At 48.4% G+C, this 14,338-nt stretch overlaps 5 protein-coding genes; 3 read left to right on the top strand and 2 right to left on the bottom strand.

Moving 5' to 3' along the window:
• Positions 1-701: 701 nt before the first annotated feature.
• On the top strand, positions 702-1,547 carry FFUJ_01623 (uncharacterized protein; the record flags this gene model as incomplete). XM_023576650.1 has 2 exons in its annotated part: positions 702-722; positions 777-1,547. The coding sequence occupies 2 exons, from the start codon at positions 702-704 to the stop codon at positions 1,545-1,547; spliced, it is 792 nt and encodes a 263-aa protein (XP_023423961.1).
• Positions 1,548-1,778: 231 nt separating this feature from the next.
• FFUJ_01624 (probable O-acetylhomoserine (thiol)-lyase) lies at positions 1,779-3,484 on the bottom strand (the record flags this gene model as incomplete). XM_023576639.1 has 6 exons in its annotated part: positions 1,779-1,934; positions 1,985-2,644; positions 2,703-3,056; positions 3,106-3,189; positions 3,261-3,315; positions 3,435-3,484. 6 exons carry the CDS (start codon positions 3,482-3,484, stop codon positions 1,779-1,781), a joined length of 1,359 nt encoding a protein of 452 aa, XP_023423960.1.
• A 1,298-nt stretch (positions 3,485-4,782) lies between these two features.
• Positions 4,783-5,312, bottom strand: FFUJ_01625 (uncharacterized protein; the record flags this gene model as incomplete). XM_023576628.1 has 2 exons in its annotated part: positions 4,783-5,177; positions 5,234-5,312. The coding sequence occupies 2 exons, from the start codon at positions 5,310-5,312 to the stop codon at positions 4,783-4,785; spliced, it is 474 nt and encodes a 157-aa protein (XP_023423959.1).
• A 2,722-nt stretch (positions 5,313-8,034) lies between these two features.
• On the top strand, positions 8,035-10,301 carry FFUJ_01626 (related to long-chain-fatty-acid CoA ligase FAA2; the record flags this gene model as incomplete). XM_023576617.1 has 3 exons in its annotated part: positions 8,035-8,467; positions 8,550-10,137; positions 10,196-10,301. 3 exons carry the CDS (start codon positions 8,035-8,037, stop codon positions 10,299-10,301), a joined length of 2,127 nt encoding a protein of 708 aa, XP_023423958.1.
• A 569-nt stretch (positions 10,302-10,870) lies between these two features.
• Positions 10,871-14,147, top strand: FFUJ_01627 (uncharacterized protein; the record flags this gene model as incomplete). XM_023576606.1 has 3 exons in its annotated part: positions 10,871-10,875; positions 11,046-11,217; positions 11,268-14,147. 3 exons carry the CDS (start codon positions 10,871-10,873, stop codon positions 14,145-14,147), a joined length of 3,057 nt encoding a protein of 1,018 aa, XP_023425562.1.
• Positions 14,148-14,338: the final 191 nt, after the last annotated feature.

Here is a 14,338-nt window from a genome sequence, read left to right as displayed (position 1 = left end):
ATCAGATCGCTAAATTGACTTCTTAAAACAAGTTGTGAGGCTAAAGTCTCACCATTTACTATATTCAGTTTGTTCACAGCTCGAAGTATCTCGTGCGTTGACTCAGTGTGGCTGGGTATCTTGGAATAATGTATGCTCGAAGCTACTGAGATCTTTGGGTATATCCAAGTGGCTGATTCACATTCATTTTTATCGTTTCACAAGAGTTCAAAATGCTGGCCTCGTTACGGTTTCCATCCTGATCCTTCTTCCGAAAGCGTCCCATTCAAATTCCACTCTTCTTGCCATCCTCATCGTTCAGATGATTATGTTTACCTTCATGCTTTAATGGAAAAATACACAACACAATTTCTTCGAATACTCTGATAAACTCTAGGAAAGACATCATTTGGTTCATAGTTCTAGTTTGCTGCGTCATCTTGACACCACCAGGCTCCTGCAGCTTGGCACATGCAGGGTAGCTTGGTTACCATGTCCATGTTCGAAGGAATGACTCTCACTTATTAACAGCGACTGCAGGCAGCTCAACAAGTTTCAGTGCCTCAGGATGACGACTGAAGTGATAGGATCTTGAAGGAGTGGTCACGGGACTGTAGACCTCCCAGTTGTGAGCGTGAGTCACAACATCTGCCTGTAACATGCCAGGCTGTGGCAATTCTCGTCTGAATCCTGCATTCTTCCTTTAGTTTTCAGAAAGAATAATGGAATATTATTGCAAAAAGGTAAACGATCCCGTTCTTCAGTTCATTCTGGATCTAAACTAACTCATCCTTCAGTCATGGCAGAGTGGCCATTTCATCGGGAGAGTCAAGAGCCACGATGAGCTAATCGAAAACGCTCGCAAACTCATTCAAGACTTTCAGAATGCCCGTTCAGAAATTGGAGATGACTTTCCATCTCTCGTCGAAACCGCCATTGAACTCGAAGAACTCGACAAGTCTATCGCTCTCGTCCAACGAGAGGAGTCGCTTCGGACCGCAGCAGTGATCAGAGAGATAAAGGGCACTATCAGAAGTGTCCACTATCAAAGTTGGGAAGCCGTTCGAGTAGTCGGGAAGAAAAAGAAGGCTGTAGAGAAGAATAGACCGGACGCTATGGTTCCAAAGAGATATATCCATTCATTCAGGCCCATGCCCAAGTGGGCTATCAGGACTCGGGATAACCTTGATAATGCTATATTGTGCGCGCAAGTTGGTGTCATCGGCAACGAAAAGGTTGGGTTTTCAACTCGGCCTCACGAAGTGTTTGAGATGGATAGAAAGGTCAAAGACGTTCTTGGTATTCACATGGTTCTTGCTTTGAGAATGTGGGATGATCCTACTTGCGTCGATGGCCGGGGCATCTCTCTTGGCGATGAGTCTAATAGCAAGGAAACTCGTCAGCATGGTACAGCGGTCGAAGGGGAAGACAAGGAAACGCATAATCCAGAGGAGAATGATGTTTATGGTAATGTTACCCTCGACCAGGCGCGTGCCATGGCCGGTGAAGATGGGGTGCAAGGTTGGACTGAAGCTGCGAGGTTGCAACCTCGAAGAATGAAACGATAGGTATAGGTCACGAGAAGGAGCATAGTATTTTCCTAAGTTACACACAAACAAGGAGGCATTTCTAGCAATATGGGTAATCATTTGTCATTATTAAGCAATGTCACAAGCCAATGGTATTGCACAATTTCATGATAGACACTATCGCTTTCTCATCTCTCCAATCTCCTAGTGGGTATTTTAACAAGCCATTCCTAATCACAGTTCCTTTCAAACACTCAGTCTCGCGTCTCTCTAAGGAGCAAGAGGAGCTTCAGCCTCCTTGTCACCTACAGGGACATCCTTCTTTTCGCCCTTGGTAGTGGCATCAGCAGCAGCCTTGAAAGATTGTTCAAAGTCGGCGATGATATCGTCAATGTGCTCGATGCCAACCGAAATTCGGATCAAATCCTGTTTTTGTTAGCAAGGTGAACCCAAGCGAAGTGTTAGAGAATGCATACCTCAGTGACACCGGAGCTGCGCTTCTCATCATCAGAGAGCTGCTCATGGGTGGTGCTCCAGGGGTGAATAGCAAGTGTCTTGGCGTCACCGACATTGGCCAAGTTAGAAATAAGCTTGAAACCATCAACAACCTCACTTCCAGCACCACCGCCTTTGACACCGAAGCTCAGAACACCACCGAAGCCTCTCTTGAGGTACTTCTTAGCCGTCTCGTGGTACGGGTGGTTCTCGAGACCAGGGTATGAAACCCAGCTGACATAGGGGCTCTTCTCAAGATATTGAGCAAGGGCGAGAGCGTTTTGGGCATGACGTTCAGCACGGAGACTGAGAGTCTCGAGGCCGAGGAGTAGCTGTTGAGCAGCAAAGGGGTTGAGAGTTGAACCGAGATCACGGAGGATTTCGACTCGGGCGCGGATGATGAAGGTGATGTTGCCGAAGGTCTCGTAGAACTTGAGACCGTGGTATCCCTCAGAAGGCTCGTGGAATTGAGGGAATCGAGCTGCGTTTTTGCCCCAATCGAACTTTCCAGAATCAACTACTACCCCGCCGATTGTGGTTCCATGTCCTCCAATCCACTTTGTGGCAGAGTGAACGACGATATCAGCACCGTGATCGATAGGGCGGATGAAGTAACCACCAGCACCAAAGGTGTTGTCGACCTGAAATAAGCATTAGCCCAGCGGACACATGATTACAGAATTGTTGACTTGCAATAACAGGAACACCCTTTTCATGGGCAGCCTTGGAAATAGCCTCCAGGTCAGGAATGTTATACTTGGGGTTTCCAATGCTCTCAACATAGACAGCCTTTGTCTTATCATCAATAGCAGCCGCAATGTCCTCAGGCTTGTCACCGTCGACGAACTTGGTCTTGATGCCCAGACGAGGGAAGAAGACCTTGAATTGGTTATAAGTGCCGCCGTAGAGGTTAGAAGTAGAGACGATGTTGTCGCCAGCTTGAGCGAGGGTGCTGATGGCGAGGAACTGGGCAGCCTGGCCCGATGAGGCAGCGAGGGCTGCGACACCGCCTTCGAGAGCTGCTATTCTCTTCTCGAAGACATCGACAGTTGGCTTGTAGTGTAAGTGGTGAGTTAAGCTGGGTTGGGAGTCAAGAACTCACGTTCATGATACGGCTGTAGATGTTGCCAAACTCCTTGAGACCAAAGAGCCTAGCTCCGTGAGCAGAGTCATCGAAGACATAGCTCTAGATACGGTATTAGTGAGCAATTCATGCTGCGAGGCTATGAGAGCGTCAAGAGGCGTGTGAGAACATACGGTGGTAGCGTAGATGGGAACAGCTCGCGATTTGGTGGTAGGATCAACCTCAGCTCTGAAGGAAGCGAGTCAGTTGCGTTCTTGTAAACAATTTTATGCCCTCAGCTACTGCTGTATATCTAGCAGTCGAAAAGCCCACCATGAAAGCCGAGGCTAATAATGAGTGAAACATACCCCGCGTGAAGCTGCAGTGTCTCAAAGTTCTTGCTAAGTTCCTCAGCCATGATGAGTCACGTTTCCCGTCTCAAAGGATCTAATCTGTATGAACAACAGGAGAATAAAGAGTAAACAAAAGCAGCAATTCACAGATCAACCCATTCCCCTTTATACTCGCTCACAACTCATTCAACATGCATTTTCAAGTGCTCTTATTCTTGTGTATCCAAGCCTCTTTGGGCATGGCTCACTAGGACCCCGCGCAGCACGCCATCGAGCTCCCCACGCTTTTGCTTGAGCTGTCTTCACTGTTTGAGAAAGCTAATGGCTTGATCGTCGTTTGACAGCTGCAAATGTATGAATTGTGCAATAACCGAGAACCGCCGAGAACCGTTTATGATTTTGTTTCTCGGCTGGAGATGAAATAATTACGTATTTTGGATAATTAGTTGGGCTTGTCATGATGGTGATATGCGGGGTTGATAAATTCTACAGTGTAATACGAGGGCAGGAACTCGATTGGTTTCCAGGAAATAGATAAACTTCTTACCTTTGCAGCAGAGAGAATGTCACGTAAACCTGATGCAAGTGTATAGCCCAATCAGCTGAACGTGGTATTGCACCTCCCACGCAATATATAACATCAGATGATATTGTCCTCCGCTCTTCATGTCCTCCGCTCTTCATGTCCCCCACCATGACCCAAAGTCCAGGTCTAATGGTGCAATTACCACGCACTGCATTCCCTTTCTTTTCTTCGACCGTAGCACAAGCGAAAAACTGACCGAGAAACATATCTCTTCAAGCCACCGACCGGCCCGTTCACCCGGCGCCGACTAGTATAAACGCCGACTACCTTACCTCAGCTTATTATATAAGTATGATGTTTCTCGTACGACTTCGCATCTTCCTCTTTTGATCCGAGTCTCGGGGCCTTCGGCTCTATTGACGTCCACATCACATGTCGTGACTTTCACATACACCGGAACGACCGAACAAAATAACTCGATGGTTTTGGTTGAATGAATCAGAAGCCAGTCTAACTCAACAGCTTCTTTGACTTTCATTTCAAACGCACTATCAGCCTCTGCTACAGAAGGCTGCGAAACTATAACGCAGAAAACGCCGAGTTTCCCATTCCAGCCCAGAAATTCAGGTTGGGTATGATGTTCCCATGCCGATATACTCCTTTGACAGTACAGCCAGGCTACTCAGCATAGCACTGCCATTTTGTCTTTCCTAAAAATGCCCAAACGCCTGTCATTAATACCCATCTATCCTTTCCGATAGAGATTCAATTCCATCATTCGCGGACCAAATCCCGGGCTTTTGTTATGTGGTGTTCATGTACCGTCTGCTCAATCTCCTACGCCTGTCCCATTTCTCGACCCTCGTCATCCTTCTTGGGTTCTTGGAAGGCCTTCTTAAATAAGTCCTTGGCAGTGAAAGCAGTTGTTGTGATCCACACCGTGAACTGACCCGCAGCAACAACGGCATCGGCACGAGCGCAAGAGCAAACGGTCCCTTCACACATGATAAGCGATCCGATGAACACGGCAATGGCGATGAATCCGGCAAAGTACAGAGCGGCGTTGACGGATTCGACGACAACAGCGGCATATTGGTGGTAGATGCGCGGTACGAAGAGAGGAGTGAGCGAGAGATAGGCGACCGAGATAATCGAGAATATGGAAGAGACCATGAGATAAGTAAACGGCGATGGCGCTGAGTTTCGGCTTCGCTGGTTATAATCGTTGACAACTGAGACTGTTAGTTACTACCCTGACGGAAGCCCATCATGGATATCGTCAACGTACCATACGCGCTCAGGCCGATACTAGCAATAGATAAAGCTAGCTGCAGAGCTCGCAGCGAGAGAAAAGCGATCCGACTCATGGTGGCAATATTATTTAGTCCAAGAAACAGCGCAGACAGACAGACAGAGTGTTAAAAAAGTTGAAGAGTACAAGTTCACCTCATGTGATAAATGATGACGACTCAAGTATGTTCAACCCCAACGATAATATAAGATAAGAGAAAGAAAAAAGACAGGAGTCGTCGTGAGAATAGGCCCGATGGGCGAAAACGTGGGAATCGATAGATATAAAACCAAAGACCTGCTGACGATACATTCTCTCGGGACCAAGTGGGGGCGTGGACGATCCAAGGGAGATGGCCCGAGAGAGAGACCGTGGGACCCGTCAAGGGGCCACTAATAAGAAAACAGAACAAATTCAAAAAAGAATGTGAGCCTTTTCTTTTTTTAGGACATCGTCGAAACTCTAGGTTAAAGGCATTGACGATTACACGTCCAATCTCGTCGAGTCAAGGTGGTTCTCTGCATCAGGTCGTGTTTTGACGAAAGGGGCCTGAGACACGGACAGGGTCGAGGTCGATTTGAAACAGTCCCTCTTTTATTTCTTCGTTGTATCTTATGCCGAGTAACGTAGCGTTTTGATGGTGGTAAGGGGCCGCCACCGTCCACCGCATAAAAGGGACACTTCTCTTATCAAACACTTCCATGTAGATAAAACAACTGTAATTTCCAAAAGGGGAACCCCGCGAGTGTCGCTGTATGAGACGGGCTTGTTGTAGATCTCGGTAGATCTTGGATTTATGCATACCTAAGCAGCTAATCCTTGGGACATTGAAAAGGAGGCTTAAGAACGTGGTAACTTTTAACAGATCAGATATCTTTGCCGCAGGATTACTGTTGCTTCATGTCCCAATGTGGCTGTTCAACTTGAATTGAACTGAAAAGATCACTCGATCCATCGTTATCGGGTGTGTTTTGTCGAGACGACAAGCGCCGAATACAACGTCCGCGATGGGGAGCATTGATAGGTGGCATGCTTTTGGCGCCAGACACGATGTTTCTGACGAATTTGTGATGGCGATCGGCACGGGTTATGCCAACTCATCCAATGTCGAGAGTGCCATCAAGAAGTGCACGTGTTGACGCGAGCCGCTTTGACACTGAACAAAGTGTTGGTGTTAGGTAAGGTGATCCATAATTGATGGTGATGACGTCGTTTCGAGGATTGAATGTCACTGTGTCAGTTGGCTGAACCTGTTAGCAGTGAAGCAGTTTTTGTTTCGAGGTTGTTTTTAAGCATAGAAATAGACTCGGTTAGAGATGATGGGAGAAGAAAGAGACTCTTAGCGAGCTGAAGTTTTGAGAGTTCGAAACTCATGACTGCGCAGGCTGGTCCAATCAGGGAGAGAGAACTATGAGGCATGTTGGAGAGAGCCAGATGTCAAACACTTCGCTTATAGTTGCAGGCACTTATCAGTCTCCTTACGGTAAAATGTAGGAAGACTCGAGGAGTGTCGGGCGAAACACCAAGAACTGAATACGGTTGCAAGATACATAGCAATCCTCAAGGGTATATAACACCCAATAGAAAATTGCTTATGGTAGGGATCACGAGGAACGACAAGATCAGCAGGCCGCAACACCAAGAGCCAATTCAGTCCAATATTCAGCCACATTTTTGTCATCGATGGATATTCACATGTAACCGAAAACCTTCAAGAAAAAAGCTAAAGGGCCCGAACGTACCGGTCTGTGAAGACTGACCAACTGCAGCTGACGACAGTGATCTCCAGGTCTTCGGGAGAGCTAGCGTCCGTTGGACGCCCGAGCCTTCCATTGAATTGGATCGGAGGGTACAACAAGGTGCTTACGACGAGAACCAGTGATGGATTCTGATGTGTTACGCATGTATAGTTTGGTGATACCTACTTGTGCTGCTTCTCGTTCTTGGCTGTGTATCTTGGCTGCTGATGTGCCTCTAAACCATAGGTAGACACAAGTGCTGACGAGCTGAAAGTATTGCTCTGAATTATTGGATTGAATGAGGATTTCGAGGGTATGAGTCTGTTCCCCCCGCATTCTCTCCAATAAACCCCATACACAGCTGCAACTGTGGATGCTATAATCACATCCTCGGTTCACTTGACTCAAAAAGGGCCACGTCCCGCGCCTCAAGGATTCAAGAGACATTGTATCAATGGATGTATCGCGGGGGAATGAATGAATCAGGGGAATTTATCAACTCCCCCAGGTCTTCTCCAAGTGCCGCTATCCCATATTCTGCTAGCTACAGGCCTGTGCTACTCCACGAAATCTGGGGCTGCCGAGGCACATGGGCGTAATGGCGTACCAGACTGCGCAACGCGCCTCGGTCTGCGCTCTTCCACTTTTGCGCTTAACTTGATGGCGTTCGCCAGGCTCGGAAACTTGTCCAGAAAGTCTTGGAACTGAATTTCTTCAAAAACCCCAATCCTAATCTCGTTCCTCTTTTCCTACCTCTTCCCTCCCTTTTTTGCTTTCACTCTGTGATTTGAGCCTTACCAGTAAATTATCTGCAAGGGATCAGTCAACTGGCTCCTTGTGCTTGTGTTCCTCTGAATAGGTACCTGCATTCAACCAACCAACCCATTGTCTTCATCCCACTCTCTCTCTCTCGCTTGGATAACAGAACAGCTCCAAGCATACTTTTCTCCCCGCAGCAATCGACTCGCTCCGTGTCTTTGTGTCCTTGTCTCGCCTCGCCTCGCCTCGCCAGAACTGTAACCCCTCCAACAACTTGACTCCTCGCCTCCGATCTTCACCATGGCTCTCCAGACACAAAAAGACTACGACGCCCTATACAAGAGGCTCACCACTGTCCCTCCCCCCGGAAAACCCTACGGTATTCCCGTCCCCGGTACAGAACGACCTAACCGCACCGCCGCCTACAGACACTGGGCAGTCGGCGATGGTCCTCTCGTCACAGCACTAGAGCCTGGTATCAATTCGACACACGACGTCCTTGAGAGGAGTGCGCGCAAGTGGCCCAACTCGAGATGTCTCGGAACCCGTCATTGGAACCAGGCGACTCAGCAGTGGGAGGACAAGTACGACTGGATCAACTACGGTGATTTCGACGTCCGAAGGAAGAATTTCGGTGCCGGTCTCGTCGAGATTCACAAGGCCATCAACTATTCTCCTGAAAAGTACGGTGTCGGTTTGTGGTCGCAAAACAGGGCTGAGTGGCAGATCGCCGGTAAGGTTGCCCCTCTTGTGCCGTGAACCTGCATAAGAGACATGGAGCATGTGGTTGTAGCTGCTGACACACTCATTACTAGACTTCGGTATTGCTTCTCAATCACTTTACTCGGTATCTCTCTACGAAACTCTTGGTCCCGACACAACAGAATACATCATCAATCATGCCGAGGTCGCTTGTGTTGTCTGCTCCCTTCCCCACATCCCTGTTCTTCTCAAGATGTCTCCCCGGCTACCTGGTCTGAAGCTCATCGTCTCTCTCGATCCGCTTGAGCAGGGTGAATTGGCTTCTCACACCAAGGCCTCTGTCCTCAATGAGATTGCTTCTCAACATGGCATCCAGATCTACTCCATGACTCAGGTTGAGGAGATTGGTGCCAAGTCTGGACGCGCTCCTCGTGCTCCCAGCCGCAATGACATCTGCACCATCAACTACACCTCCGGTACAACTGGCAACCCTAAGGGTGTTCTCATCACCCATGGAAACGCCGTTTCTGCCATCGCCGGTGGTCGAACAAATGGCAATGTGAGCAGCAAGGATGTCCACTTGTCCTATCTACCTCTAGCTCACATCTACGGACGACTCATCGATCAGATCGCCGTTGCTGAGGGCGCTGCCATTGGTTTCTTCCGAGGTGACATTCTGGGCTTGGTTGATGATATCAAGATTCTCAAGCCCACTGGTTTCATCTCAGTTCCTCGTCTCTTCAACCGGTTCAACTCCGCCATTCGCACTGCTACTATTGAAGCCGATGGTGTCCGAGGCGCTCTCTCACGACGTGTCATTGATACCAAGAAGGCCAATATGCGACTGCCTCCCGGAAAGGCCTCCAACACCCACTTCTTGTACGACCGAATCTGGACCCCCAAGGTCAAGGCCGCTGTGGGCATGGACAGAGTCCACAGCATGGTCAGCGGCAGTGCCCAGCTTGATCCTGATGTCCAAGAGTTCCTGCGCGCCGCTTTCGCGAACCACTTCGCTCAGGGCTTTGGCATGACCGAGACGTATGCCGTCGGATCTATCCAGGCACGCGGTGACTTTACTACCGGCAACATCGGCGGCCCCATGTGCTGTGTGGAACTCTGCCTCGAGTCGGTTCCCGAGTTTGATTACACCGTGGATGACAAGCCTAACCCTCGTGGTGAGCTTCTCCTCCGCGGTCCCGTCATCTTCCGCGAGTACTACAAGAACGCCGAAGAGACCGAGAAGACCCTTGATGCCGATGGTTGGTTCCACAGTGGTGACATCTGCGAGGTTGACAAGATGGGCCGCTTCAAGATCATTGATCGCAAGAAGAACGTTCTCAAGCTTGCTCAGGGTGAATACATCTCCCCTGAGCGCATTGAGAACGTCTACATGGGTAGCACCAACCTCATCAACGCCGCCTATGTTCACGGTGACGGTACTCAGTCCTCATTGGTCGCCATCTTTGGTATCGACGTTGAGAACTTTGCTCCTTTCGCTAGCAAGATTCTCCAGGAGACCATCGCACCCAACCAGGTCGCTGATCTCCGCGTCGCCGCTAACGACCCCAAGGTGAAAGCCAAGTTCCTCAAGGTCCTTGACGGTATTGGCAAGAAGCACAAGTTCAACAGCTTCGAGAAGGTGCGCAATGCCCATCTCGAAATTGATCCTTTTACCATTGACAACGGTCTATTTACCCCTACGTAAGTTTTCCCCCTAATTTTGTCTCTTCTGGAGTATTTGTGCTAACGCAGTTACTAGGCTTAAGCTTAAGCGCCCCCAGGCCGCCAAGGCCTACAGGGAGCATATTGACCGTATGTATGAGGAGCTTGCTGCCCAGGAGCCTGTTGGAAAGAACAAGCTGTAAAATATGTTGTGATTATCAGCTCAGAGATGTTTTTTCTTCTTGGCGTTAGAGCTGCATTTCAGATTTTCTATATATGTTGAAGATATTGAGCGGCTTGAACTTGTAAATGAATATTACAGTATATCATCAATGTATAGAGCTACTTTACTTATTGATTGATGCTCCCTCACTTCTTGAAGATGTTTTTATAGCTAATAATTAACTGTTAAAAGTGTTATATAGCTAATATTCTTAATTTTTTTTTTTTTTAAATCTATCTATAAGTAGTTAAAATATTATTTTGTATTATATTTAAGAGCTTTTACTAAAAGTAATATTAATTTTATATTAATTTTTACTTATTATAATATCTTTTTTAAGCTTTATAAAGTTTTTAAAAAACTATAATTCCTAAACAGTGAAATTAAGCTAGTTTATATCTTAAAGAACTTATAACTTAATATTTTATAATTATTTTAACTTAACTAATACTAGTAGCTCGGATTAATAGATTCTCCTGTTTAGGCTTACTAGACACTCTTTTAATGCTTGTAACCCACCTTATCACCACATCAACGCTAAATGGGGCTATGAAGTAAGTGATTCACGTCCTTTACGCGTTGAACGTCATATTTCTGGCCCTTTTCCTTTCTTATTCAAATCCTCAACGCGTTTCCTCATGGGTTTTGGGCTAACAACAACAATTACAAGGTCACTCGTCAAGCATGGCGGCATGCCGCATGCACCTATACCTATACTAAATAGCCTCCCGGTCCCCTGCGATGAACCACCTCCGAAACGGAGACGAGTTAGTACAGGCCTACAGCGAAAGCGAGGCGTCAAAGAGTGCCTCTTGAGCCAGGTTACGCCGCTTGTAGAGAGGGCTGTTGGACATCTCTCGAGGGATGTTTACCATGTTAACGCCCTGGCTATTAAGGTAACAAAGAAGGCTATATATGGGAAGGTTCTGGCTAACTATGGGTCTAGACGGTGACGGAGCTCAGCATCAACAAGTTCTTTAGGAGAAGATGGGACGAGACAGGTGGCTACTTGAGTCAGCAGGACCTAGACGTGCTTGCGATCCAGGCGCATGATGTTGTTAGGGGTCTGGCGGGAGGTTCTGTGGGTGTGACGAAGCCGCGGCTGGAGCTTGTTGCTAACAATTGCAAGGAGTTTCGCATATCCCCTCTATCTTCAGAGACACCAGAGCCTCAGCTCTCTCCACCACCGAGGTCAACCCCGAAACCTCAGCCGCGAGGCCAAACATCGCCGACGATCGTGAACATTGAAGTAACAAGAAAGTACGAAGAACGGGACTCTCCCATATTCTACGACGCACTCACTTCACAACCCCGACTTCAACCAGAGCGTCCCGAATATGTCGAAAGGCAGCCTTATAAACCTCGGGAGCGACGGGAACCGAAGCCAAGTAACCGCTATTACCAGATTTCCGAACGACCCTATCTTTCGGCAGCGCATCGCCAAGCTATTGAAGAGGGAACAAAGAAGCCAGTGGCTGTCAACAATGAACTTATCGCACAGCCCATTGTCTATCATGTGGACTTCAGCCCTGAGGAGATCGCCGAGATTATAGACCAAATATCACAAAATGAGAACAAGCACATACCGGCAACCCGCGATTCTTTGATGGAGCAGATCCGACTACGAAACCGCCCTCTGATACCGATACCTGGACGAACCATACGAGACATGAGCGCTTTTGCTTCAGACCTGTGGGCAGGAAAGGTCGCAGAGACACCACGAGTCCTCTCATTCACTGCTGAGCATGTTACGGAGGAGACAAAAAAACGACAAGGTCAAATGAGAAGGACTAGCAGACTTTCTTCTTTACTGATGGCTCGAGAAATGGAAGGCAACCAGGGCTTCCAACGAACCCGGGAATATTTGAACTTCCAAGCCGAATTTAAAAGATTGCGCGAGGATGATCTCCAGGTCGTAGCTGAGTTCACCAATTGCGCTGGTGATATCACCACAGGTGCATGGGTCTCGAGAGAGACCTTTCTTTGTGGCACTACTACACACTCCGATACGCATAACCAACAATACAACAGGCCTGGAAATTTGCTTCTTTGTTCAACTGGAAAGGGGGCGCTGCGGTCCTTTCCCGATCACCGAATACCTCGTCCACGGGTCGAAAAGGGGGAGAATTCCACGGAAGCCATGCGCCAGAGCCAGGACCCTTGGCTGTACTCATCGGTTGTGTCATGCGACTACAGCGTGGAAGATGACTTGGCATATACGTCGAGTTTTGATAAGACGGTCAAAGTATGGAGGGTTGACCCGCAAGGAGAACACATGGACGCCATTGCAACATGGCAACACACAGGTAATGTCAACTTCGTGGCTGCTTCAAAGGATGGATCTGGTCGCGTGGCTACAGCTGCAGATTCACCAACCGATGCCGTGCGTATCTACACCATTACAAGAGGAAATGAGTCGAACAGTACTTACCAGACGTTCTCATGCTCACGAACTGACGCTGATGGCTCAGACAAGTGGGCATACTTCCCAGCAACAATGCAGTGGGGGCGAGCTAAGGGCTGTCAGCATTTGCTTCTTGTTGGGTATTCTCCTCGCAGCTTGACAGGCGACGATCTGGACATTCCCGAGGACAAGAGGAGTTCAGGAGAGATTATCCTCTGGGATGCGGAACAGGGTGTTAGAATCCCTGTGATGACAGCTTCAACGGCTAACGTCTTCGAAGTCGCCTGGCATCCAACACTACTCCTTTTTCTGGTAGGGGTAACACCCACGGGAATGAACAACGTTCCCCGCAATGTTAGGACACAAGTCCACGTCTTTCATCGCGATAAGGATCGCTTGAATGGCATTGGCTTTTGTCAGCATCAGGCTCTCGACTGCTATGCGTCTGACATCAATGAACTGACGATTGTGCCCAACTCGCCCGGACACGCCTACGTGACTGCGGCTTGTACAGACGGAAAGGTGTATGTATGGGACACAGCACAGGGAGACAAGCCCATCCATACGCTACGACATGGGAAACCTATCGAAGAGTATTACGGCGATCGCGAGAAAGAGGACACTGGCGTCAAGTTCACAGCGTGGAATACGAGTCTTGATCGATTCTACACTGGATCGAGTGACGGTGCGGTGAAGGTCTGGAATGTCCGTAAGCTGAAGAACCCTTTTGTCCGCGATATTCTTACAGCCCCTGGACCGATTGCTTGGGGCGGTTTCTCCCCGGACAACTCCAAGCTCGCCATCGGCGATGCCACAGGCCGTTGCTTCATCTTATCAACTGATGAGCGGGATATCCCAGAGTCGCATATGATGACACTTCCGGGCACCACTCGGCGCCGGCGCCGGCCTATACCCATAACTCCACACCCGGAACCAGCGCCACCCACCCCGGCGAGGGAGGACGATGAGATGCTCACCGATGATGAGCTTTCAGACGCAGATATCGCTGATTATTCGAGACGAACATATTTAGACAGCCAATGTCTAAAGCTTACATCAAATCCAGTTATAGGGGTTGTACAAGGCCCCCGCTACCAATCCACCAACCTCTACCGCCGAGAAGCTCACTATGATGAAGACCCCTCAGCGCCTCTCCTGGCTCATTTCGAGCGGCGACAAAAGGATAGCGAGGCCGCTAGTCTTGGCAGAAGACGCCGTTCGGTGCGACGGCTTAGGACCCCTTCACTACCCGATGAGCGTCTTCGTAGCATCCATGCTCAGAATGCGAGCAAGGACTTGGATGTGAATCATTTAAAAGACAGTGAAGTGAAAGAACTTGTCAAATCCGCTACGTTGCTAAGTATTGAGGAGGATTGGGGCTTTACATATGAAGAAACCATGAGCTTTGACGGGGAAGCTTAACGGAAGTGCTAGCGATTGAACAGCATCTTGGGGTCCTATATGCAGTACTTACTTAGTCGTTAATTAGACCAATGACAACATATTCAAAGTTGAATTTTCCAAGTGTTATTTTATGTCAACCTATAGCCCTGTAAAAGTGGAATTAGGAAGAACATGGGCACTTCGGACTGTTTCAATTCCAGGTTGCAGTC

This window comes from Fusarium fujikuroi, chromosome FFUJ_chr01, assembly GCF_900079805.1.
Source record: "Fusarium fujikuroi IMI 58289 draft genome, chromosome FFUJ_chr01".
NCBI lineage: Eukaryota > Fungi > Ascomycota > Sordariomycetes > Hypocreales > Nectriaceae > Fusarium > Fusarium fujikuroi.
The sequence above is the reverse complement of the archived record's forward strand: the minus strand, read 5'-3'. Positions and strand labels throughout refer to the sequence as shown.